Below are 25,613 nucleotides of genomic sequence, written 5' to 3' on the forward strand. Positions count from 1 at the left end.
CTCTCCTTTCCTTAGGATCATCTCAGGATCATCTGCACTACTTTCACACATGGAGGAGTTGGCTTTGAACCGGCACGAGCGACATGCCCAGAAGCAGTAGCAGCAACTAAAAAAATATCAGAAAGAGAAACTTTGGTTTAAAATAAAATTGAAAAGAAATAAAAGAGAGAGAAGGTACACACAGGTGCAAATTGTCTCACGAGAGGGGTTATTTGCAGGGGCATCACCCCACAACCCTGGAGATGGAGATCTACATTCCCCACTTTGTTTTACTGTTACAACCTTCAATTGCACAGGACTCAAAATCACTCTCATATGGTTGTTAAGTTTCATAAATAATGTGAAAACTATATGCAACAGATACATCATATTTCCAAAAAATTATAAGAAAAGTTACATCAAATTAAAAAGTAGCTTCATGAATGAAGATACTGCTCTAAGTGCACTTTCCCTGCAAGTGCAGCCAGTGCCTCAGCGCTGGATATGAAGGAAAAAAATAAAAAAACAACTGAAAAAACAAAAAAAAACAACCAAAAAAAAATCAGATTTAAAAAGTCCGGTTTCAACCAGTTAAAACCGGGCCAAGCAGAAACCGAGTGTGCTCTCGGCACTGTCCCATGAGGGAGTCCCTATGATGCTTCGTTATCCAGATAAGGTTTGTATGTCCTTGTTGAGACTGTAAACAATCCTTCTTTCCTGAACTGTCCTCTTTATTGGCAAAACAAAGTAAAATATTTTATTTTTGTTTGTTTGTTTGTTTAAAATAGAACATTAAAATTAACCCAGAAGAAAAGAAATGAAACACAGTGAGCTTGTTGGAGTCCATAGGATCTGGTCTGGAAGAGCTCGGAAAACGTGTTCAGTGTTTTCTCCTGTTTTCAGCTGGATCTGTACCAGAGCTCGGGTTACTTGGGGAAGAGGGAAACAGAACGAGAAAACAAAGGATGTGGAATAAGAGAACGTGGCCATCTCATGTGTTCACTTCATTTGCTAGGTCCTCTATCAATACCTTTGTGTCAGAAGCCTTGGACCTGGAAGAAAACAAAACAGAAAACACTCACTGGGGAGAAGGAATTCCTGGAATGATGCACAGACAGCAAACACACAGTGCACTTGGGGGAACAAAAAAAAGGGGAAAAAAATGTCTGTCTTATGCAGAGGGGGAATAAACAATCCACTGGGACTGTTTCACACCCTCCCACTCTCCCTGGGAATAGCAGAGCCTTGTAAAGATGACCCAGCTGTCCCTCAGCATCCTGCTCCTGTGGCACTGCCCTCTCTGCCCGTGGCCAGTGTCACCTGCCAGGCTGTGACGTGGCTGGGGACACTGCACTGCTGGGTGTGGATCCCCACAGAACTCCACAAAACCCTTGCAGGATCCAGAGGAGTGTTCCTGCTCCTTCTCCTGCTGGGCTGCAGCGAGGAGCAGGAAGTTCTTTAGGGATATGCCTGGCACATCTCCACTCACTGCACGTCTGAGGGGTAAGTGGGCATGGCTGGAGGGAATTCCACCAGCCTTTGGCCCACAGTCCTTTTGCATAACATTTTTTAGTCTCTAGCAGCCACCCCAAGGCTGTTGGTATTGGTCCCATCTGTGCAGGGATAAGAGCCAAGCAGAGCCCTGAGGCCAGAGCACACCCTCCTCCTCCTCCTCCTCTTCCCACCCCTCCCATGCAGTGCTGCAGGGATTGCACAACTCTCCTGACCCGCTGTGCCTCAGCATCCCTGAGGAGCCTGGGCTTGTTCCCTGGCCAAAGGGCAGGGCTCCACAGCTGTGCTGCCAGGGCAGGAGGAACACAGGCACTGCAGGGAAAACACACAGTGGACAGGTTCAGGGGCTGGGGTGCAGGGCTGGGAAACGTTTGGGGTGCGAGAATGATGGGTGGGAAGAAAAAAATGGAGGGGTTTGGATTTGAGGATTTGGATTTGAGATCTTATGTATGAACTTTAACCAAAGGAAAACTGGAATCATACAGAATCATAGAAAGGTTTGGGTGGGAAGGGACCTTAAGGATCATCTGGTTCCAACCCTCCTGCCAGAGGCAGGGATGCCACTCACTAAACCACACTGCTCAGGGCCAAATCCAGTCTGGCCTTGGACACTTCCAGGGATGGGGCACCCACAGCTTCTCTGGGCAGCCTGTGCCAGGGCCTCACCATACTCACAGAGAAGAATTTCTTCTTAATATCTGATCTAACCCTGCCCTCTGTCAGTTTATAGCCATTGTCCCTTCTCTCATTAGGAGGTATAAAGAGTCCCTCTCCCTCTTTTTTATAAGTCCCAAAAATGTCTGCTTGAGGAGAACCTCTCATCTAGTTTGTATTTATAACCTCTGGCAGGCTGTTTCTGCAGGAGGGGAGCCTTGTAAAAAGGCAACTCCCTTTTCTGATGGTTTACCAGAACCCCAGTATGGGATTAATCCCATATTAATACTATTAATCCAAAGGATGGATTAATTCCCTGGCAGAGAGAGACTCTCATTTTCTAACTGGACCTGTCCTCCCTTTGAAGACTGGGCTGAAATCTTTGTGCCGTTCCCAGTCCAGGATTCCCAGTCCTTAATCAGCAGGCATTATTAACAGCAGCTGCAGGGCAGCATTCTGTGGCAGAGGAGAGGCCAGACGTACTGTGAGGCGAGGCGAGGCCTGCGCAGGGACACGCTCAGGCTGCGCTTCCACTGCTTGTTCTTGCGGCGGTTCCGGACGCCGTCCTCCTGATCCATCATCTGATCCAGCAGCGTCAGGTCGTCCGCGTTGAGCGGCGCCACCGAGATGTCCCTCACCGCACGGAACTCACCACAATTGTTCAGGTGCTCGTTCTCCAGACGGAAAAAGTTCCACACAAACCGCCTGGGGGGAAGGGAAGGGAAGGGAAGGGAAGGGAAGGGAAGGGAAGGGAAGGGAAGGGAAGGGAAGGGAAGGGAAGGGAAGGGAAGGGAAGGGAAGGGAAGGGAAGGGAAGGGAAGGGAAGGGAAGGGAAGGGAAGGGAAGGGAAGGGAAGGGAAGGGAAGGGAAGGGAAGGGAAGGGAAGGGAAGGGAAGGGAAGGGAAGGGAAGGGAAGGGAAGGGAAGGGAAGGGAAGGGAAGGGAAGGGAAGGGAAGGGAAGGGAAGGGAAGGGAAGGGAAGGGAAGGGAAGGGAAGGGAAGGGAAGGGAAGGGAAGGGAAGGGAAGGGAAGGGAAGGGAAGGGAAGGGAAGGGAAGGGAAGGGAAGGGAAGGGAAGGGAAGGGAAGGGAAGGGAAGGGAAGGGAAGGGAAGGGAAGGGAAGGGAAGGGTTAGGGAGAGAAAGGGAGAGAAAGGGAGAGAAAGGGAGAGAAAAAGGGGAAATTAGCAACTGAGCTCCCCTTTTACAGACATTTCCCGCATTTGGCAAAGCACTGGGATGTGCACCTGGAGAAACATCCAGTGGCTAACAGCAGCACCTGCTGCAACATCTTTCCTCTGGAGAATCTGCCAGGCTTATTCCTTATCCTAATGCTGACAGCCCTGATATGGACAGCATGGAGGTACCAAGCATTACAAGCCAAAGGCCACCTCCAGCATCTACATGAGTGAGGGTCAGCTTCAAGTTCTTCCCAGGAAGCTGTGGGAGTGGGTTTCCAGCTACAGTCAAGGTGTTTAAAGGTCATGGAACCTTGCAGGATCCAAATCAACGACACAGAATACAAATTAGCATTTGGAAAAAAGCAGCAGGGGTTTGAAAATTGGAAACTTGAGGATGAAATGAAGTTTCAGCTGGAAATTTCAAGGAGAAATTGGGTAACCAAATTATTAAGTTTGGTAAACCAAACCCCTCGAGATTATGTCATTGTTCAGAAGGAACTGCAAACCCAGTGTGAAGGACCCAGCTCCACAGTGTGGCAGAGCCCCCTGTCCTTTTCTTCACTCAGCACCCTGTCTGGATTTAATATTCCTGTTAATCCTGGTCTCCTTGAAATAAAAACCAATATATTCCATATCCAAGTATCCAGGCGCTTCCCCCCCCCACCATGCTGACATAACAGAACAAAAAATGTCAATATAAATCCAAGAGAAATGAGCTGCTCAGCCCAGCAGCCTTACCTGAACACCTCAAGTGGGGCAAACACAGTAGAAATGATGTCTGCAGCGTAGGGGAAGATTTGCATGGAAGTGAGGGAGATCTGGATGGTCCACGCAAAACGCAGGATGACATCTTCTACAATGGCACAATAGTAGTATGCCTGAGGAGCAACAAGAACAAAACAGCTCAACAAACACTTTTCTGCACAGAAAAGACCTCATCAGGTCTTCAGGAAGCTGCAAAATCTGCTGCTCAAACTCAAGCAAAACGAACAGAAATGATCTCTTGGGGGAAAAAGAAAAAAAAAAAAACCTCAGCTCTACTGCTGGATAATCTCAGCATTGAAATGCTCCAGTGGCCAATTGCAACTCTAAACTCAGATAAATTGCTGCTCTAAACTCAGCAAGTTTGGTTAAAATGTTACAAGGCTGTCCTAAGGGAAGAGCAGGCTGCGTACGCACTTTCTGTGGGTAGACAATTCCTTCTCGGAGAAAGGTATTTTCACCAGCATTTTTGTCAAAGAGACCCCAGTCCATCTTCAGGTCCCAAATGAGGGTATAGCAAGAGCTGATGAAACAGAAGATAATCCACAGGTAGAAGAACACTTGGGTGTCACTGTGGTTTTTAGCTGGAAAAGAGAAGAACAAGATACTTCTGTAGAACTGAGAGCACATCCCTTCTTAAAACAGCTACAAGCTGTCTCATTTGAGCAGTGCAAATCACCTCTTGTATCCAAGTTCTGGGAAAATACACCAAATGCTAATCTGAGCCAAACCAAAAGCCTTAGCAGGACCTGCTTTATATTGTTATTAAAATTCCACTTTCACTCGTTCAACTTTCAGCACTTGGGATTGAAATTTATGTTAATATTTGGAACAGGCTCCCAGGGAAGTGGTCACAGTCCCAAGCCTGCCAAAGTTCAGGAAGCATTTGGGAATGCTGAGACACATGGTGGGATTCTTGGGGATGGTCCTGTGCAGGGCCAGGAGCTGGACTCGAGGATCCTCGTGGGTTCCAACTCAGGATATTCCATGGTTTTTATGTTCTTGGATTTATGGCAGAGCTGCCGTTCTGGCTCTGAACAGCAGGTGGAGGCTGAGGGCCACAAATCGCAAAGGACACCGGCTTGTACAAAGGATGCAGCAGAGAGGCAGAGCTCAGCTAGGAGGGCTTGATAAGAAAATATTTGAGTTTGTATTAACATCAGCAACTGTGAATTAGTGCAATAAAAGCCCAAAGAGCGTGGCCAGTACAGGAATTACCACCAGCCATTTCAGAGCTTGTGGTGGCAAGGGAAAAGGCAGCAATGCATTAAAATGGACAAATTCTAAAGCAGGAAATTCTAAAAATTCCGAAGTATGGAGTTTTAAATACCCATACAGAGCTTCTCTTGGGAAACAGGAGACTGTGGGCCCACAATCTGCTAAGCTGGGGACCCGTTTTTCCAACAAAATTGTTTCCCACTCCCCCCTGAAAAGGTTTCATTGCTCTCAATTTGGCTACAATTCCCTGCATCAGCTGGCTGGGGAAAACCAAGCAGAGCTGGTAATTCTGTTTGCTTTTGAAAAGCTGGCTCAAAAAATTAATGCAAATAAAACACATTATGATGCTTCAGAAAGCTGAGACATTTTGCACCTGGCTGCTAGCAGGAATCTCTCCTTTCTGTGCAGCCTCAGCAATTGCTCATTCACCGATTCCCTCGAACAAAGCAAATAACGTTTCCAGTACAAAAAAGATGTTTTCAGCCCAAGCCCAACGCCACGCTGCACGACAGCACCTTTTCCTATCTATGTGGCTTTAAAACAACAGAATCCTGCAGCTGATCAGCCAGGGAGCAACAGGGCAATTTTGCCTTCTCCTTCCCTCTGTATTTCCAGCAATTATGATCTAAACGTAACGCGGCAATCCGATAAAATTAATGGAGGTGAAAATGAGAGCACATTCCTCCCATTATGCCTTTCAGGCTTTCTGGACATGATGTGCAGGATTATAGGTCAAACCCACGCTGCTCCTGCCCCTCTCAAAACACCCCCTCACCCAAGGCAAACCTCTGAACGCCACTTATGCAGCAAAGCCTGTTTTGCACCGTCGGTGCAGGAAAAGGGCAGGGGATCGCTGCAGCTCCCAGGTCTGAGCAGTTTCCCTGCTTTGGGGCAAGGCTGGAAGCTTTTGAGCACACCCCACACGCTCAGCTTGGCCAAGACACGGGTCTAGCATCGCATTCCTGGTCCCTGCAGAGCCGTGACGTCAGCCGGGAGCAGCGCTCGCGTCCTGCAGATGCCCAGGTACCTCAAACGCCGCCGCTGCCTGGAAACAGCCTCTCCCAGGCTATTTTTAACTGCAGCTGCCCACAGAAAGGGACACAGGTGAGGATTTTGGAGCTTAGCAATGAGGGCTGCACTGCCAGGTTTCATTCCTCCCCTGCCCTCAGCTTCTCTAAAGCCTCCACAACATTATTTCAGGAGGAAAAGGCAGATGCTGACATTCGGTGACTCATGAGACACTAAGCTTGTTCTTTCCAGCATTATTTTTAGCTCATTAGATCTCCATGTTTAGTTCCCATTACCAGACCCTAAAGAATAATTCAGAGGCAGTTCATGGGTTGTATGTGCTTTCAAAGTACCTAAAATGCTCCAAAAACACACTGTGAGGCTGCAGTGCTTCCTCTCACCTTAGGCTTGAAAGTTACATCACGCTGCTTTGGGTTGGGTTATTTTTTTTTCCCCTTGCTTAAGGACAGAATTCAAATAAACTGAATCTTATTCCACACCTTCATGGAGCATCCATAGAGAAGGCAATGCAGCCAGCACCAGCCATCACATCCCTGGCCTGAGCCATGCCCTGCAGGAGCAGGTAGAAGAGCAGGGAAGTATTGCTGGGCAGCTCTTTTGGAGTTCTGTGGTCATGGAGGGGGCTGGTCTGGCCCCTGATTGTCATCTCCAAGCACACAAGGGGCAAACAAAACTCTATCCTAAGTTGGCAATTGCAGAGGAAGGGGATTTCAAAGGTTCTCGCTGCTTAAACCAAAATCCCAGAATGGCTCAGGTTGGAAGAGACAGTGGGTCAACCTGGTCCAACCTCTCTGCTCAAGCAGGGTCATCCCAGAGCACATGACACAGGTTCTTGTGAGCAATTACAGAAAGGAGAATTGAGAAGGAAAAGGCCCAAGTGAGAAATCTAATCTCACCAATCACTAAAGGATGTGCTTGCTTTCAGTGAAGTTATCCTGGGCTCAGTTCCCCTCTCCCTGCCTCTGTCTTTGCAGCAGCTTTCTCAGTGGTACCTGGGCTCACACTGCTGGCCCCTTGCTCCTGCTCCCTTTCTCACCAAGCAGCTCTGCAATGCATTCAGCTCCTGAAAGAACTCATTAAAAACCCAATTCACTCCCTGGTAAAATGCCCTAATCAGAACCAGCCTATTGTCTTCAGTCTTGGCCTCCGAGTCCTTCCTTTAATCACTTATCCTCCTTCTCCTCCTGCCTGCAGTTCTGTTTGATACCTCCCTTCCTTCTGTCCTCATTGGTATTCAGCTGGTGTGCAGAAATATGTTACTGCTCCAGGCAAGCAATTATAGCTGGGTCTCTGCTGGCTGGTCCAGGCAGCCCTCTTCACTGCTGCTCAGGGGGAGAGAAAATCAAGGCATTCATATTCTGCCCAGAGGCTCCATCAACTCCTGGCCTGCCGGTTTTCCAGGAGCAATACAGAGCTCTGCATATTTATGATGATGTCAGGGTCTATTTAAGCAGGAACTGTTTCATCCTGTGTGTTTTTTCTTTGTTTAATGAGCTGCTAGAAAACACCAAAAACCATGAGAGAGGGAGAGAGTCTCTGGATGAGAGCAGCACTTTGGACACCTGGCAGATCTCAACCTCTCCAGGGAGGAAAAGAGAGGACATTTTCAACACCCCATGGCACCAGTGCCATCCCCCCAAGAGAGGCACGAAGGACCTTCCTACTCCATGCTCCAAAGGGCACAGCCATGGAGCATCTTCCTGAGCACTGTTATTCAAAGCAGCACGTGCAGGACAAAACAGCACCAGCACAAAGCCTCTGGAGCTGCAGGTGCAGCTCTAAGCCTGAGGATGGGCTGATTTCAGTGCTCACATTGCCATGTCTGCAGCTTGGAGGTGTGCAGTTATGTCAGAGGCTACCTGAGTCCACAATGCCTGGCTGCTCCCACCTGCCACAAAGCCTGTGTTTGCAGCCTTCACCACAGAATTTCCATTAGCATCCTCAGTTTACCCTATAACATGCAATTCCAGCAGATCCTCTGCACAAATACACCTCAAATTGCTCCAGAAGGTCAACTAGATAAATAATGGATGGCTTCCACCTTTGAACTGAAGCTGTGAATAGCCACGGTCCCTGAAAACAGCCAAAGGCACTTGCAGCAGCAGAATTTGCCGCCTGCAAAAACTGCTGATAGGCAATATCCTGGCTCCCCAAAGCAGCCCCAGGGGCCACAGTGTCTGACTGGCATTCTGAGGGAACACTGCTCTGCAGAAATTACAGCCCCTTCGAAGCACAGGCAAGAGAAAAGGTTGCTTTCCATCAAAGAGAGACAGCGAGTGCTCTCCCGAACGCTGTTAATATTGACTTTACCTCCAAAGAATACTATCTGTTTACCCTGCTGAATTATTCTGGGGAATGTAAACACCATATAGTATTCAACACAGCAAAAATCAATGCCATGTATTATTGAAGGGCTGGATAAGAGCACAATGGCCCTCGATAAGCATTCCCGGCGTGTCACCCACCCTGGGTTGTGCTGATGGGGAGCGCTCTGATAAAAACTGGAGGAAGCAGGAGGTTATCAGGGAACACAGCCAGGTAAGCCCTGCTACACAAAACACTGACTGCCAACCAACCCTCGGTCCGAGCTCACCAAACCCAGCCTCAGCCACAGATTTAAGCAGAAGCAAAGCACAAATGTACTTAGCATGCAAGGCAAGCGCAGCTCTGAGCAGGCCTAGGGATGGTGTGTGCCCATTAACTCCATCCCAGCACACCACAGAGCAGGGTGACAGCCAGAAGTGACTTATCTACATAAGAACTGCCATCAGAGTGACATCCCCAAGCATTTGTCTAACACCTTAGTGCTTGAAGCGCAGCTACCTCTCCCCTCAGTAATTAGATATCTTAATGAGCGGGTAACGCTGCCTTTCTGCCCAGCCAGCACGTCCTGCTGTTTAGCACTGATCAATGGCAGAGCCAGGACATGACAGGGGACTTCATGCAGTTAAAAGGCAAAAAATAACCCACCAGGAGCACACGCAGGACTCGCTGCCGTGCGCTGATGGGCTCTGCCAAACACCTTCCCTTGGATTGTGCAAACCTCTGCAGTCGCCTCCGGGCACGATTTAAGCAAAGCAGCAGCAAAGAACTGTCAAGAGGCAACATTTCATATCTTCTTCTAGCCAAGAGTCTGCATTTGCAGAGTAGGGAAATCCCAAAATCGTGTTTGCATTGAAAACCCTCCACGGGTCTGCGTTGGTTTGTGTCTAATTTCAAGACACGGCAGCAAACTCCTGGCTTGTACATCACAAAATGACAAATGTGATTTAACTGCAAGCAGGGGGAAGAGTATCAGTAGTGGCTGAGATTTGGGCTGGTTCATTTTTGGTGCCTCCTGTAGCTTTTGAGAAGTGTTCTTAGGGAAAGTTTAATCGCTGCCTTGATGAGGATGTGGTTTCCAATCAAAGCCAGAAGTCTCACTAGTAAGAATATCTGGATTCACGATCAGAAATGAATAACATGGTAATCAGGGCCTTTGATGGACAGTTTGGGGATGGGGACACAAGGTCCTCTGCTACCTCTATCGTGCTTTGACATCCAACAGCAGATTCTTTCAAAATTTACTTCTTTTAAAAGCAAAAGAGAAAAATTGTTAGATGATTGCATCTCCTACATTTCTGCACCACCACAGACTCCAGGCCTGTGTGTATCTGACAGGAAAATTGCTTGTAATGCAGCCACTTGCTTTTCTTAAAATGCTCCATTAAAAAAAAAGTCAGGCTTCCCCCCCTCTTAAGTGAATTTAAGTATCAGTAGGTCACCCTTTTTACTAACACCTCATTCATTAGCATTCCCATTTCCCCAGCCACCAAGGCACAAAAAGTGACACAATGGTCCACTTCCCAAATCCCAGCTGTTAATCTCCATCTCCTCTGGGGTGCTGAGGTCACCACCGATGTCCCACCTGACATTTGCAGACCTACAAAGCACAGCAAGGCTGCCCAGTGGGATTTTATGCCTTGTTTGTGCACAGGGAGTTGCTGAAATCCCTGGGAATTCCCATTCCCAAGTTTCCCACAGAGCAGGGGTTGCTGTCTCTGCTCTCTGCCCCGCTCACTTACCGGCACCTCCAGCCAGGCTGCTCCTGCCGCAGCATTCCCGGAATACTGGGATGGGTGGCAGCGAGCAGCTGAGCTCATGGGGAACCAGGAGGAACCAGGAGGAACCAGGGGGCCACGTCAAAGCCGTGAGGAGGTCAGAGGCCAGGATAAGAAATGTTTGCCCACGGCAGTGCCTCCCAATTCCTCACTAATGACGCTGCTGCTGCCGCTCTGATGGAAAGGATCAGAAAGACTGCCTAATGAACACAACTCATTACTGGAGGCCTCCTGGGCATGGGATGACAGGGTTTCAGACAAAAATTCATCCTAGCTCACAGCAATGTGACAGACGGTGCATGTTTTGGCTCTGAACATCCATCCTGGTGGAGTTGCCAGTGTGCTGTGCTAAGGGAAGGCATGTGAAAACGGCAAGTATTAAGAAAGAAGCCAGTTAATCCCATTACAAAGTTTGTTTTACTTCAAGAGGTCAATCCAAGCACTCTGTAAGGCTCTTGTGACACCTAAATCAAATGCTGACAGCTCTTTCAGCGCTGAGGAAGAGGGGGAGAAACAGGAGCTCTTGTACCAACACAGAAGTGAGGGAATAGGATCTCACAAATGCTACCTGCTTCATTCTTTTGTGATTTTTTTTTTTCCAAGTTTTATGCTTACAAGAATTCTGCATGTTCACTTATTTTGCCCTGCCCCACCCCTAAAAATGGAATTATCTACCTCAGTTGGGGGACTGTACACTGTTGCACTGATTTAGTTTTAGTCCCAGCTCTCACATCACCTCCTTGCCTCCTGCTGTAAGCATGTAGGATCACAGTGCTTTATTGTCCTCACTCCACAGGGAGCTGCAAGCTGCAGCCTCCAACACGGGAATGACAACAAGTGACACAACCCACCAGCCACAAAGCTCAGGTGCAGCCAGGTACCTCCTGCAGCCCCCAGGGGCACAGCTGGATGTCACCCCAGCCTGTGCCCCATCCTGCTGAGCATCACCATCCCTCCCATGGAGGGCAGAGCCGTGGGAGAGCCAAGGATCTCTTCCAGGCTGATGTGGTGTCACTGCTGGGAACGGCCCCAGGTGCCCTGATTAATGAGGAGTGAGCAGCAGGTACAAACCTGGGAACTTTCCACTGCATTTCCCAAAAGCAGCACATTTTCCCATTCATCTTCCTCTGGTCAGGCCTGGTTGAACCTCTCTGTTAATAAGGGATGGTCCAACACCTTCCTGCAAAAGCCATTAATCGCAGGATGGCTCTGGCCGTGACACTCCACATCTCTATTCCTTGGCCCTTTTCTCTTGGGGCTGCCTTGAAAAATCATAAATCAGGCACTACTGCAGAGAAGCCTGTTTCTGAAGCGATGGGGAGAGCACAGACAGGAGCACTGCTCTTCAGAGACAGCCCTATTTAGTTAACTTCTGTATTTTTAATTACTGCCAATTTCCTGGGCTGTTTAATGAGAAAGTGCACGGTAGTTCCATTACCTTAGACCAACCTAGGGCTCTCCAGGGCACCCCAAACCAATGACAACTGCTGTTCAGCTGCCTCATTTGGAGTACCTGGAAAAACTGTGGGAGAAGGATGGAAGAGGAGATGCTTACTCAAATTTCCAGGCCACATGGATTAACTCTGGAATAATTCAGAGGTTAATAAATAGCAGGATACTACTAAGACCACAAGGATTTCAATGAATTAGGTGTGTGAATCAAACTGACAATGTCCATAAACCATCCTGCCTTTCAATTAAAGGATAAAATCCCACACAGCCAACAGCAAGCTAAACAAAAAATGGTCACACTGAACCAGCAAATCCCAGAAAACAAGAAAATTATGAAAGAGAGGCACTCAAGAAGCTCAGTTCTTCAAGTACAGAAGCCAAATCTTTATTTTGGTATTTCCAATGACACTACGTGAGCAAGCTGCTTCCAGGTGAGAGAAAACTGTCAGCAGCAAAACCACGATGTCTCATTTTAAAAGGAATAAAGTTGGAGCATAAATCATGACTAAAGCTTCAAGAATGATCTGCACTCCTTGAGTAGTACAACACAACTGTTTCTTAGAAGAGCTGAACACCTAAATAGAATAACCCAATCCTACACAGCCTGAGTCAGGTCCTGAGTGAGGGGTGAAACCAAAGCTGGCTCTTCCAGATATGTCAGTACCTGACCTATCTTCCTTCTTTATATCTGACATGTTGCCTTCTTTAATGCAAGCACCATTTATACAAGAAGGGATGTCTGTGGGTTTCCCTCTCTCGGATGCTCTCGGTGTAAGGAGCTTCTGGACCTGCTGGAGTCCAGAGGAGGCCATGAAGATGCTCAGAGGGATGAAGCACCTCTGTTATGGGGACAGATTGAGAGAGCTGGGAGTGTTCAGTCTGGAGAGGTGACCAGATGGCTCTGGTGAAACCTTAGAGCCCCTTCCAGTGCCTAAAGGGGCTTAAAGAGAGCTGGAGAGGGACTTTGGACAAAGGTCTGGAGTGACAGGACAAAGGGGAACAGCTACAAACTGACAGAGCTCAGGGTTAAATTAGATTTTATGATGAAATTCTTCCCTGTGAGGGTGGGAACAGGTTGTCCAGAGAAGCTGTGGAACACATCCCTGGAAGTGTTCAAGGCCAGATTGGACAGGGCTTGGAACTCCACGATCTTTAAGGTCCCTTCCAAGCCAAACCCACTCTATGATTCTACAAATGCTGTGATAAGCTGGACCAAAGTGGGAGCTGCTTTACTGGAGCACTTGTCAAGCACAGCACATCTGCTTTTGGCAGAGTGAAAACACAGCAGAAAGCAGTTGCGTGTCAAAACAACGCCACGCTCGGGGTGAATATTCCGCCACAGGCTCAGCCTTAATCATCTGCTTCCCCAGCAGCACGTAGGTTCTGTAGGGATTAAATAAGGCAATGGAATACTCTGTTGGCTGGCTCTGGGGAAAGCTACCCAGCACTGGCAGGGAATTTAATGCCAGCACTGAGCTCCTTATTGCAAAGCAAGGGTGGGAAAGAAGGGGACAGAACAGGCAGGGACCGGTGGCACCCCGGTTGCCAGGTAGCTTCGAGTTACAGCCGTGCCTCATTTGCCTGAGCAAACACACCCCACAGCACTTTATTTACAGAACACGGCCTTTGCTTCCCATTCCTTTGGGAGAGATAAAAATACTGAGAATTCCTCCTCTGGGAACTCAGCAACAGTTGTCCCCGTGTTGTTGCTGTCGTCCCTGAAACGTGGCTGTGCCTGTGAGCCGTGCTGGAGTCTGCACTCGTCTACACCACCACTGCTTGCTCCTGTATTATGTTCTGGGGTAGCTCCTCTCCCGTTTGCTTCACTAATCCCAGTGATACCTGAATATCGAGATGATAGCTTGGAGTTACCCCTGTAAAGCTGGTCTGGTCCCAAATCATCAGCACTGCAAATTTCAGAGCAAAAACCCAACAGAATTCACTTTGCTATCTTAGCGGTCTGACATCCAAACTGCAATTAGCAGAGCAAATTGCACCCTGCATCTAAATCCTAGGGAAGGAAAGTAAAGAAATGGTTTCTCTGAGGGAAGAAAGAATCTGAATTATGCACTGCCTGAGCAATATTAATTATTAAACAGGGATATTTTGGGGAAACAGATACTTGTCAGGAGCCCACATGGTGCTACTGGGGGGGATCCTTCACTAGGGGAGGTTTGGAGCAGGGAATACCACACAAGACTAGAACAGAAACATCACTTAATAAGGTGGCATTTGTACATTTGTTTAGTTGGGAGTTGTTTTCCAGCAGCAAGCACAGGATTACAAATTATCCAGTGCTCTAATGAAGGGAGGAAGATGAGACTTCTCAGAGGGCTGTGATGTCCCCAGGCCTCCCAAGTGGAGAACAGGCTCTGGTGTCCATTACCTGACCTCCCAAGGAAAGGCCAGGGATTACGCTCTTCTGGCAGCCAAAAGCTGTCATTCCAGAGGTGTAAGTCATAGGTTTGCAAGCACAGGTATGGAAAACTGTTTAAATAAGACTGATATCACAGCAATTAATAGGTTTGTTACTGAAATTTAGAGCAGGTCTGAGGAGCAAGGATCTTCACCAATTTGACACCTGGTTTGGGGCAGCACTTTCTTCAGAACACACAGCTTTTGCCCCAACAGATGTTTAGGAGGTAAGAGAGGGTGTGGGCAGACACAGAGAAGGTGTTGGTGAGCAGCACATCTATTTTCAACAGTAGCATCATAACAACTTGATGATAGACCATCTGATTCCAGGTTCCAAACCAAGTGGCAATCTGTGTAAAGCACTTTGATAAAATTGGCTTCTTAACAGGTACAGCACACCAGAAAACGTGTCTATGGCAGGATGGGAACATGAGGGGACGTGCCCAGGGCTTTAGGCAGCCCTCTGAACAGTGACATTTACAAATCTGTGTTAACGTGTAATTTCCAAAGGCCACAAAGCTTCCAAAACTTTTTCTGTACCACACCAACAACTACTTGCTGCTGACAAAACTGGGCAGACAAAAGCAGGGATGTCTCACAGCAACTGGAATAAGGCTCATAAACACCTCATTACAGCCCACTCCCTGCCAGACTGGGAAAGGGGACACCAGTTATGTGTGGCAGCGACCAGAACCGGGGTGGCAACATTGGTGCGGATGAAAATCTTCAAGGGCGGCGGAAAGAGGTCAAACTCTTCAACTGGACATTTTGACAGAGGCTGGTTTTCCTCTTGGTTCCAACCCTAGCCCAACTGAAGGCTCTGTCAATGTGTTCCCCACCCCAGAGGGAGGCAGAAGCATTAGTCAGCCTCCCTGGAGCAGCTCTGGCTCCAGAAGATGCAAGCAGTGACTCTGGAGCCAGGCAATCTGTCCGTGCCTCATCCCAGGCTCTGGCAGCGGTGACTAACTGGACTGCAGGGCTGCAGAATGTCACTGAGCAAACAAGCTAAAACATGAACGAGCTTCAGGGACATGGCAGCAGGGAGGAGATGCTCCCAAAAGATGCTCCCACATCAGCTCTGGATACAGATCCCAAATCCCAGCTTGCAGCCAGTTTGGGCCACTGCTCCTCCCTGAATTAAAGTGCAAACATTGCCACTGTGACTCTGGGTCCAGCTATGTAAAACAGACATTTCTTGGCCACAGGAAGGTTTCTAACAACCCTGCCACCCCTCCAGCATGTTAACTAGGATCATGCCTTCAACACCTCTCCCTGCCTCACCACAGGAATATTCCAGGCTAAGTAATTGTTCGCGACTGTGTGTGGTTGCTAATTCCTGGATATACAGAGGGGAGATATTCTCAAATGAAAGAATACAGCTTTTAGGGCTTCAGAACAATGAAAGGCAGGGTGACTGCCTGAAGTGCAGAAACTAAAAGCTTTTTCCTTCAGAACAAGAGCAGAATCGAGTAATTGTCGTTTCCAGGGAGATGAGGAACTTCAGGGATCAGAGCTCAATCTGCAGTTAAATGGATTGGAAACAACTCCTTACCAGCTGCAGAAAAAACATGGATAGAATCACACAGGAAAATCAGAGAGAGCATTTTTTTTCCTGGCACTGTGCACATGCCTTCACATTTAGGAATGATGGACCGATTATTTACATGATCCAGGTTAAATATTCATGAATGTTAAGGCAGTAGTACTTGCTGTGCTATCCCTTTCCTCATATATCTCCCTCCCATTCACCTCCCTTCACAGCAAAACCTGACAGGTATTCCAGCTTTCAAAAGAGAAACCTAAAAATTCCCTCCCCTGCTCCCTAAGTGCAATTCTAAGCAGACCAGGGATGTGGAAAACACCTAAAATAAGATCTTAAAACACTCTTTACAAGCTGGGCAGGCCCCTGCCTTTCCCCAGAGATGTTTCACAGGTGCCAAAACACAAGAAGCTTGCACTTCAATGGGATGCCTGAGATTCTGAGCTTCTCTCGTGTCAAAAATCAAACCCCAGCAGCCACAAAGGATTCTCCAAAATCCCCAATACCTTTGTGAGTGCTGTAGAGGGCTGCAAATGTCACCACGAAGAAGGTGGTGGAATATTTTCCAGCGTTAACCAGATGAAAGGCCCGTTTGTTATCGCGGTAACGGCGCAGGCACTGGATGAATCGCAACCAAGCAGGGATGCACTGGACAACTGCTCTCACTCCGTAGGAGTAGCTGTTACAAATCTGATTATCTGCAAGAAAAAAAAGGAGTTGAAGCTGTTAAGGCAAAGAGTTAGGAAGTTTAAGAACTACTGTTGTCTTGCTGTCTGCAATATCACTTTATGGCAGCGATTCCCCATCAGCAGCTGGTATTCAGGCACACAAACAGCAAGGAGCCCAAAGTATCCTGAAGCTCAATATTCCATCTGGGAGGTGTTCAGGTGACATGACATCAATAACACATGCAGACAGATCACCATCTAACTCCTTCAGTCCTGCCAGCATAACTAACATGCAAGATTACAAATAATCTATTTTTAAATGTGCTCAGTGCTGTTGGCGGTACTGTGAATAATCAAATTAAGGATGGAGTTACAAAAGGCCCTCGACACTGGGTTTTTGTGCATAAATGGGAGAGCACTTAGAAACTCTACAGGAGAGCTCTAAAAGGCTACTTTGCCCAAGATGTCCTTGACCCGTTTTCCTTGTGCATTGTAATAGGAAAAAACGTATTTCAGGATGGGACCGGGTTTGGCATTTTTTGCTTTGTTTTCCAAAAAGCAAAGCCAAGGGATAGTCTGGCTTCAAAAACTGGGATGAGAAGCAACCACACCACAATGCCATTGTGTCCCCTCCTCCATGTTTGAAAGCCTTCTTTTTATTAAGGCAATGACCAGGAAACCCTCAGCTTTTCCTGGAACTCCCCAAGAATTCCGTATTCTTTTGCTGTCTCACTCAGCACATCTAAACCAAACACCCTGCTGCCTAACATTCATTTGTTTCTCATTCGCACTAAGGGAGACACATTATTAGCTGATATTTATCCCAAAACACCGTGCTACCATTTCTCATCTCAGATTGTAAGAGGACAAATTGTTATGCACACAGTTGCTTTATGTATTTTAATTTTATTTTTAATAAGTAAATATTTAGCTGCTCGCAACGCTGTCTTTTAAAATGAAGGGAAAGATCAGACAGATTGGAGGAACAAAGTGAACACTGATGCTTATTGAAGCATACAGCAAATTCTCTCAGCAAGTGTCAAAACCATCAGACAATATGATTTGCCAGCAGTCACTGCTCGAAATGGAAAATCAAGCCCCATCCGTGAGGAGACAGGTACTGGTTTGCCACAGGGAAGGCCAAAGTCAAAATTCACATTCCAGCTCTGTTCCCTCTGGCTAGAAGAGAAGATAGCGCATGGACAAGCCTGGCAGAGCAGCATCCACTCAAATCAAATAAGAGGTGGCACTAAGGAGCTTCTCCATCCTCTCTTGCTTCAGGGTACTGCGATGGAGCCCGTAAGAGCCAGGCTACAGCACAGAGAGCTGTGCTTAACAAGCTCAGGGCTCTAATGATGAGCAACAGGAAGAGGCTAAAGGCAAGCACATGGTTAAACTACTGTGAAATAAAACAACAATGCTGGGAAAATGGATTTCTCTTTCCAATCAGGAGCGCTGTGCCTAAATTCTTTGATGGATATGCACATTGGGCCAAATGACTGGATTAGGAAATGAACGCTGACGTGAAATTCCATTTCTCTGGATGGAAGTAAGAAAGGGGAGAATCTCTCTAATGCCATGCTTATAAGAAATGCCAATTATTTTCATTTCCTGTACTATTAATAGCCCTCTTTAAAACAGACAATTAGGAAGTTGCCTGGCTCAGTTGTTTTTCAGGTCATTTCGACCACATTCCCAGGGCTCATCAGCATTACTCTACCTGTATCTGCCAGAAGTCCAGCATTGTCCTCCCACTGAACCTCAAAGCTGTAGAAGCAGATCATGTATTCCAAATCCATAAGTATCACGACCAGGCTGTTGAGCTGATCAGCCAGCCAGAAATCTGCGAAGCCCACCTTGTGGAAGGGAGCGGTGAATACTCGAAACTGTCAGGAAAAACAAAGCAGGAATAATTCATGGCTGTGTCAAAGGCATCCAAATGCAGTGGCAGGACATCACAGAACTGAACAAATATGGAAATAATAGAAAGGCTTGAAGATTTATTGCTGACCTTTTGCTCCTGCTGATAAAAAAAGGATAACTGTCTCCTCACTTTCACTACAAAGAACATTCTTGCTTTCCTCCTCCTGGATGCATCTATGCCTGTGGCCCCCCCAGCCTTTTGTTTTTCACTGGCAGAGCAGCCCAGTCTCCTCCAACCAAGCTCTTAGCCAGAAACTCCCAGTTAAGAGCTCGACACAGCTCCATTTCTCTCACTGCCCCTCACTTTGACCAGCACTTTCTTTCAGGCACTTACATCGTGCCTATTGACATTTTCCACACTTACCTTCCCCCTCACATTTAATGTCAGTTGGATTTAGACCCTCAGCACAGCCATTAGTGTGGCCATGCCTTGGTTTACTTAACTCATGAGCTGTTCTTTGGTGTTAGCAGTTGTGACAGTGAGGATCGTTACTGGCTCTGCCAATGCCTCCAGAAGGGAAAGGGTTAAAGGAAGGGCAGAGGAAATCCTATTGACTGTCAGTGGGACTCCCCCTCAATCCCAGTCCACTTTCCCTCTGAGCCTGAGCAGCAGTTTTGCTCCTTCCAAAGCAGACAGTTTTCTGCTCCATTACCTTTGATTACCCCTCTCCCTGCCCGGTTAGTTACAGTTACTAATGGCCAATTTCTCACAGAGACGGCACCAGCGCCATCCGGTCATTCTGGGATTTATGAACCTTTAAATTAATGAAAGCACAGGCTAACACTGATCTTTTATACTGCTCTCCTTATTAACCTGAAGGGTGCACAGCTCCAGAAGCCCAGGAAAGGACTGACACATCCCCATCAGCCTCTAATGCAGATTTAAAGCTCTGCTCCTGAAATTTCAAAGCCAAACAGGGGATTAAGAGTTAGTGGCATAAAGCAGATATGGATCTTGACCCAGAAAGCTCTGTGCTCATGTTGGATGGCACCTATTCCCAAGGGTCAAACAAGGCCAGCCTTTAGGGAGGACTGTCTTCAAAGGCACCCAGCTGCAGAACAGCTTCTGCAGAGCTCAGACCACACCAGCCTTCCCTTGCAAAAGCTCTTTCCTCCCTTTTCCTAACACTCCCTGATATTATCTTTATCTGTTTCATCGTAGACCATTGTTTTGTCCATGAACAAAGACTAGCTAAGCAAATGAAATGTGAAAATAGCTTTACAGACAGCTCTCCCTGAAAAAAAAAAAGAAAACAAGAAATAATATTCTTGTTATTTAATTTAGGGAAAGGTACTTCAGCATTGCCAGGTGACAGCTTTTAAGAGAGTAGAAATTTTCCACCTACAGGTTACATTTGAGGAGGAATCAGATAGATCCAGGACATATCTGGCACTGGTATCTGAGTCAACCCTCCTCCAGAACCTGAGCTGCCATTGAACCATCCCAATGCCAGATGTGCCAGGCACTGTGGCTTCTGTCTGCTGCCCAGGCACAGCTGGAGCTGCAGCCCAAATTCCAGGGGCTGCTGGCACAGACACCTCCTCACTTCCAAAAGTGCCTGCAACATCCTCCAGATAAGGATAAAGTCATAAAATCCTAGAAGCTGGAGCTGCACCTCACCTTCAGTAACTGGTTGCGATTCTCTATCAACAACTCCACAGCCTGAGCACAGACCTCCTGGTGCTGACCCCTGCACTTTTAATTCGTGCTGAGATGCCAGATATCTGAGCTGAGCTGAACACTTCCTAGCTTTTCACCTCTCACAGACAGGCTCCCTGCTCTCCTGTGGCCATTCAGCTCCTGCAGAGAGCGTGGGCATGGGGACATTCCCTGCGCTCCCCAACCCACACAGGGCACTCAGGGCCTTCTCATCTGGCACAAAGAATGCTCACCTAAGCACACAGGCGAGAAAGAAGAGCCTGGCAGGGGAATTAAGATTTTACTACAGGCTAAATAACTTTTTTCACTCAGAGGAAGGTCAATTCTGATGTCAGTCGCCAGCCCTCAGGGATTAGCACAAGGGATCCCACCCTCAACAAGCAGTTGATGTTGATCACAGAGGGAGGCAGGAAGCCTTCTAGATCCATGGAAATGATACTACACACTCAAGCATGCCCCTGATTTGGTTCCAGAAAAATTGAAAGTGCCAGTAACGCTCTGCTCCACCTGATACGTCAGATTTCGTCTTGTCTGGAGAGAAAACATATGAAGAAAAATGCTCACCAAACATAATTTTGTGTGAACAGCACAGCTCTAAGACTTGCACTGTTTAAACCTCCTTTCACCCAGAGAGCTGCTGGCAGCTGCATGGAGAAATAAAATACACCCAAGCTGGTCAAGTACACACAATAAAAGCTGCTCTTTATGTGGTCTGGCCTCTTCTTTCCCCTTCCTCCTCCCACATAAGGCACACAAGTACCATGGCATTTCCCACCATTAAGGCAATCTCGCATTTTGATGAAGCTTTTTTTCCCCTAGGAGACCTTGGGATGAACTGGGCTCTGCACACTCAAGGTACTCGATGAACCTTAGGATCCCTTCCAACTGGAGATATTCCGTGGTTCAGGTTTGATGGAGAGAGGCTGTTTACAGGGGCATTTAGTTACAGGACAAGGGGGAACAGCTTCAAACTGACAACAGATCATAGGTTTAGATTAGATACTAGGAAGAAATCCTTCCCTGTGAGGGTGGGGAGGCCCTGGCACAGGGTGCCCTGAGAAGCTGTGGCTGCTTCATCCCTGGATGTGTCCAAGGTCAGGTTGGATGAGGCTCAGAGCCTCATGGAAAATGTCCCTGCCTGTGGCAGAGGGGTTGGAACTTAAGATCCCTTCCAGCTCAGGCCATTCCATGTTTCTACAACTTTATCTCAGGCTGCAGCACATTCTGGAGATGGCTGGGACAGGACAGGAGCTGCAAACAGCCTAACAGCCCTGGCAAGATATTAAGGTAAATTAGCACAGATATTTCTCCTGTGGTTAAAGCACATCCAGTGCTTCCCCTCTCACCAGGGGACAGCAGTCAGACTAATGAGGCTTGGGACTAAAGGTACCTCTGTGAGGGATGGCTGAGTGCTGGAAGGCACAAAGGAAGAAGCTGGGATAGCAGCAAGGCAGCAAATCAAGTAACAGAGGTGAGCACACAGAGGTTAATTCACCGTGTGTATACCTGCACACACATCCTCAAAGCATGATGATGTGTCTCATCTTTGCCGTGTTCCAGATAAAGTTAATTGTTTTAATTGGCATTAAAATGAAGAAAACCAGCCAGCTAAACCCTCTTCTGCCCAGAGCTCTCAGAGCAGTGCCAGCAAGAAGAAGGTACCAGGGGAACCAGCTTGATTAAAGCCAATTTAAAAGGGTGCACAAGGTGGGGAAGAGCATATGAAACAGCCATTTGGGAAGAAACTCATGAGTCACCCAGCAAGTCTGAAAACTGTTCTTTCAGAGCTCCCACCAATAACTGGAACACTGAAGCAGCACACATATTTACATTGAATTTACCAGACTTATCTTACAGGAAAATAAAGAGCTCAGTCTCAAACAAAGAGCTTAAGAGAACAAACAGAAAAAACCCCACCCAAGAACATAATTTTATAGGCAGTAACTTTTCCAAAGGTTCCCTCTCCATCAGTGAACCCTCTCAAAGTTGGCACTATCCCAGTTTGGGCTGAGGAGCATCCATGCAGCCTTGCCTCAGAGCACTGGACCTCTAATCAATCTGTTTCACCAGGTTAAAGAATAAACAAGCAAAGACATCCAAGGGTTTCCATACATGCAGAAGTTTTTAAGCAGCTGTCTATAGGAAAGTTAACAAGTCAACTGGTACAGGAAACAGGATAAGCCTCTGCAAACCCATCCTCAAAAACTGTCTGCAGTCAACACCTGATCAGGTCTGCTCTATAAATCACAGTGGTGTAAGCATCCCCCAGCATCGCTCTTTTCTGAGAGTTAGTGACACTTGCACACACTTCACAGCTACTGCTCAGCCACAGAATTATTTATTTCAACCAGCTTTGACACTTACCAATAGTTTGAGCAGCCAGAAACGGGACTTGTAATATAAGGTTTTGGTAGGGTTGATGAGAAAAAGCAACATGAAGCCATACAAGATGAGTGGGTTCACCTGCATGGGGATGTAGGTGAATTGACCATATATACATGCCAGCAGGCTCAGGCACCACAAAACGCCCAGGAAACCAGCAATCTGCAGGAAAATAAATAACAAACCACACAGACACTTAATGAAAACACAGCCCTGAAACCTACAATGTGTTCTCATTAGAAGAAAAGGGAGAGCAGTGCTCAATCCTGTAATCTAATCAGACTTCAGCAACTTCCTCTTCTAATTGTATTAGGAGTCCTTGCCAGGAAACAGCACAGGATTTATCCTGCTGATCCTCAGCATGGCTCAGGCACTCCTACAATCCCTCCTGCTCACCTCAAAGAGATGTTGATGGGACAAGTTGCTGCGGGGATTGAGTTCGAAGATGAGGACGTGGTTGACTCCAGCCTGTCTCCAGCCATATGTGTTGATACCCAGGAGAAAGAGGAATTCTATCAGGAGAAAGCCACCTCGATAGATTCTCACCAGTGGCCACACATTTGGTCCATCTATAAAAGCCACACCTGGCAAAGACAAAAAAAAAAAGGGAAGGATTTTAGGGATAACAGAGGTCGTGTCACAAAGCAAGGCTTTATCCTGGTTCTCAGATGTTTGGCTGTACCCTCTAGAAATGGGGTACACGTGTACACAACTGCGTGTTCCAGCAAGTGGAGGACTTTTGGCCCAGCCTGTCAGGGGATTTAGGACTATTCTGGGGAAAATTCCTTTTCCAGCTGCTGTAATCATTAGCAGCGTCCCTGCCTCACACCACAGGCACAAGGGACAGCGCCAGCATAAATCTTACTAGAGGCACTTAAATATTCTGATTTAATAGAGATGAAATCCCAACAGACAGATACACAAACACTTCAGCTCCCCACAAAACCAAGAGGAACCATTTACAGCATTTAAAACAATGCTAAACCCACCTAATCACCGAACTCAGTACAATGGTAATGCAATACATATTCATGGCCAGCATTACAACACCCAGCCCCACCCAAACAGAAATCCCAGCACAAGGCAGCAGTGCTGGAAAGCCTGTTGCTTCCTTTGTTCAGTTTTTTTTTCTTGTTTGGAAACAAATGTGCTTCATTTTAAACAACTAACAGCCATATTCAGCAGCAGCTTTCTCCAGCATAAACCTCTTTGCAAAGGACAGTTTCCCCTGGTCACTAGGCACAGGTTTGATGAGAAAAGGAAAATAAAATAGTTATTCAATCCTCAGTTTTAGTTTCACTGAGTTTCTCACCCACATGCTTTCTAAGAGGGGTAAAAGAAAGAAGTTGCACTTTACAGAGCTGAGGCTGAGAATTTATTCCCACAGACCTGCCTAAATTACAGCCCCAAGTTTTTCAAACTTTTTCTCTGAGAAAGCAAATCCACAGGGAATCTCATGTGTTCAGCAGCTACAGCTTTACACTACATAACTTACAGAGAAAAAGCTGTGCAAGAAACAATGACTCCAGAACTTCTGCTTTAAATTTAAAACAAGATTCTTGGATTCAGGCAAAACAGAGTCAATTTTTGGACAGAAATTACACACCCCCAAAAAAGCTGAAACGAGTCTTAAATGTGGAATTGCAAAAAAAGATTTTCAAATTTTTACCTGAAAACCAAGGGAAATTACAAAATGGGTAAGATTGGAGGGAACCCCAATGGGTCATCTGGTCAAAACTCCAAATAGGGCAGAGTGGCCCCAAGAATACTGACTAAGAAGTGAAAATATTCCTGGTGACAAGTCTAATGGCAGCCTAATTCTCAAACAAGAGCAGGACCACGGCTAGGGCTTGAGATTCTGCAAGAAACCTCACAGGTTTCTGGTTAGTAAAGAGAATGCACATTTCTGTGAAATTCCAACCTCACTTACACGTTAGCTTGGCACCTAGGGAAGCCCATACAGAAAGAGTGAAGCCTCAGAACTTGTCCTCTTCAGGGTGACACCCTCCTGGGATCCACTTGTAGCTCTGCAGCCTTTAACAGACCCCAAGTGATGATGAAATCATCTCTGTAAAACGCTGCTGCTGTAGTTTTCAAATCAGGCACTACAGCACTGGGTTACTGACAGAAACCGTGTTCTGATGCTGCTTCACAAATTCTCCACATAGAACACTAAAATCCTACTTTAGCTGATCAAATCACAGAACAATTTGGCAAAAGAAGCTGAGAGGTCAGCAAAATATGAGCCAATTAAAAACACCTACTTTGCAATCAGAATCCAGGTTTTTGCCCAATATCTGCAGTAATGTTCAGCTATCAGATCATGCCTGCTGATACAACACACCTATTACCCACACTGAGTTAGAAACACCTGCTTTAGAGATATAATCATTTTTATGAATTCCTTCTCACAACTGCGTCACTTTTTCATTCTTAGCACCGAGAGGGAAAGCAAACACAACTGGCTTCAATCATATTTGCATCTCACACAGAGATCAAACACTTAAGTAGCAGAAAGGATGAATAAAGAACAGTTTCTACACATTAAACAGTGCCTTCATGCAGATGGGTCAACTTCATGCCTCTGCCATGGGAAGACCAAATGAGAAGCACTGCAAACAATTCCTCAAACAGAGGCATTTTATCCCAAGAGATGGCTGGATCCAATTACAGAAACATCCGATTAAAAATTCTTTTAAGTCATAAAAACACAGACATGGGCTTTCCCTAATGCAAGAGCTCGTAAGTTGATTTGTTAAGCTTTTTCCTTTGTACTGCTTAAGCAAGTTACAACACTCCAGAAATCACACACACAATTAGTAAAGCCGCTTGTGATTAAGCTCTGTGTCTGGATCTGCAGCACTAACGTGGTTCTTACTCTAATCAGGGACCAAACTCAGAAGGCACAAAGCAGAATAAAGGCAGGGCCTGAGAGAGGCACCCATCAACTGTACGGTGATTTTAAACAATCTTGCCAACATCTGCCAATAAAGAAAAGTCAATTAATTTCATTAGCAGACTTTAGGCATTGAAATCATAGGAATTTCCACATGAATTCCTGATTTCCATCCCGACTTGCACGTGGTCACATGGCTCTGTGTCTGGTCATTTCTTTAGGGAGTCAACACCATGCAAAGCTCAA

At 46.7% G+C, this 25,613-nt stretch overlaps 1 protein-coding gene across 5 annotated transcripts in view; it reads right to left on the minus strand.

The window, feature by feature from the left end:
- Window positions 1-689: 689 nt before the first annotated feature.
- Window positions 690-25,613, minus strand: part of XPR1 (xenotropic and polytropic retrovirus receptor 1) — a 104,536-nt gene continuing 79,612 nt past the window's right edge. For all 5 annotated transcript variants that reach the window (XM_086902066.1, XM_086902063.1, XM_086902062.1 and 2 more), the window contains 8 exons: window positions 22,868-23,055; window positions 22,454-22,633; window positions 18,227-18,392; window positions 16,345-16,536; window positions 4,502-4,668; window positions 4,061-4,200; window positions 2,629-2,850; window positions 690-1,031 (listed from right to left, as the gene is read on the minus strand). In XM_086902066.1, the coding sequence (XP_086758192.1) occupies window positions 971-1,031; window positions 2,629-2,850; window positions 4,061-4,200; window positions 4,502-4,668; window positions 16,345-16,536; window positions 18,227-18,392; window positions 22,454-22,633; window positions 22,868-23,055 (1,316 nt within the window). In that variant the 3' untranslated portion in view covers window positions 690-970. The remainder of the gene's footprint in view (window positions 1,032-2,628; window positions 2,851-4,060; window positions 4,201-4,501; window positions 4,669-16,344; window positions 16,537-18,226; window positions 18,393-22,453; window positions 22,634-22,867; window positions 23,056-25,613) is intronic.

The sequence above is a fragment of the Cyanistes caeruleus genome, chromosome 9 (genome assembly GCF_971803275.1).
Source record: "Cyanistes caeruleus chromosome 9, bCyaCae1.hap1.1, whole genome shotgun sequence".
In the NCBI taxonomy this organism is placed as follows: domain Eukaryota; kingdom Metazoa; phylum Chordata; class Aves; order Passeriformes; family Paridae; genus Cyanistes; species Cyanistes caeruleus.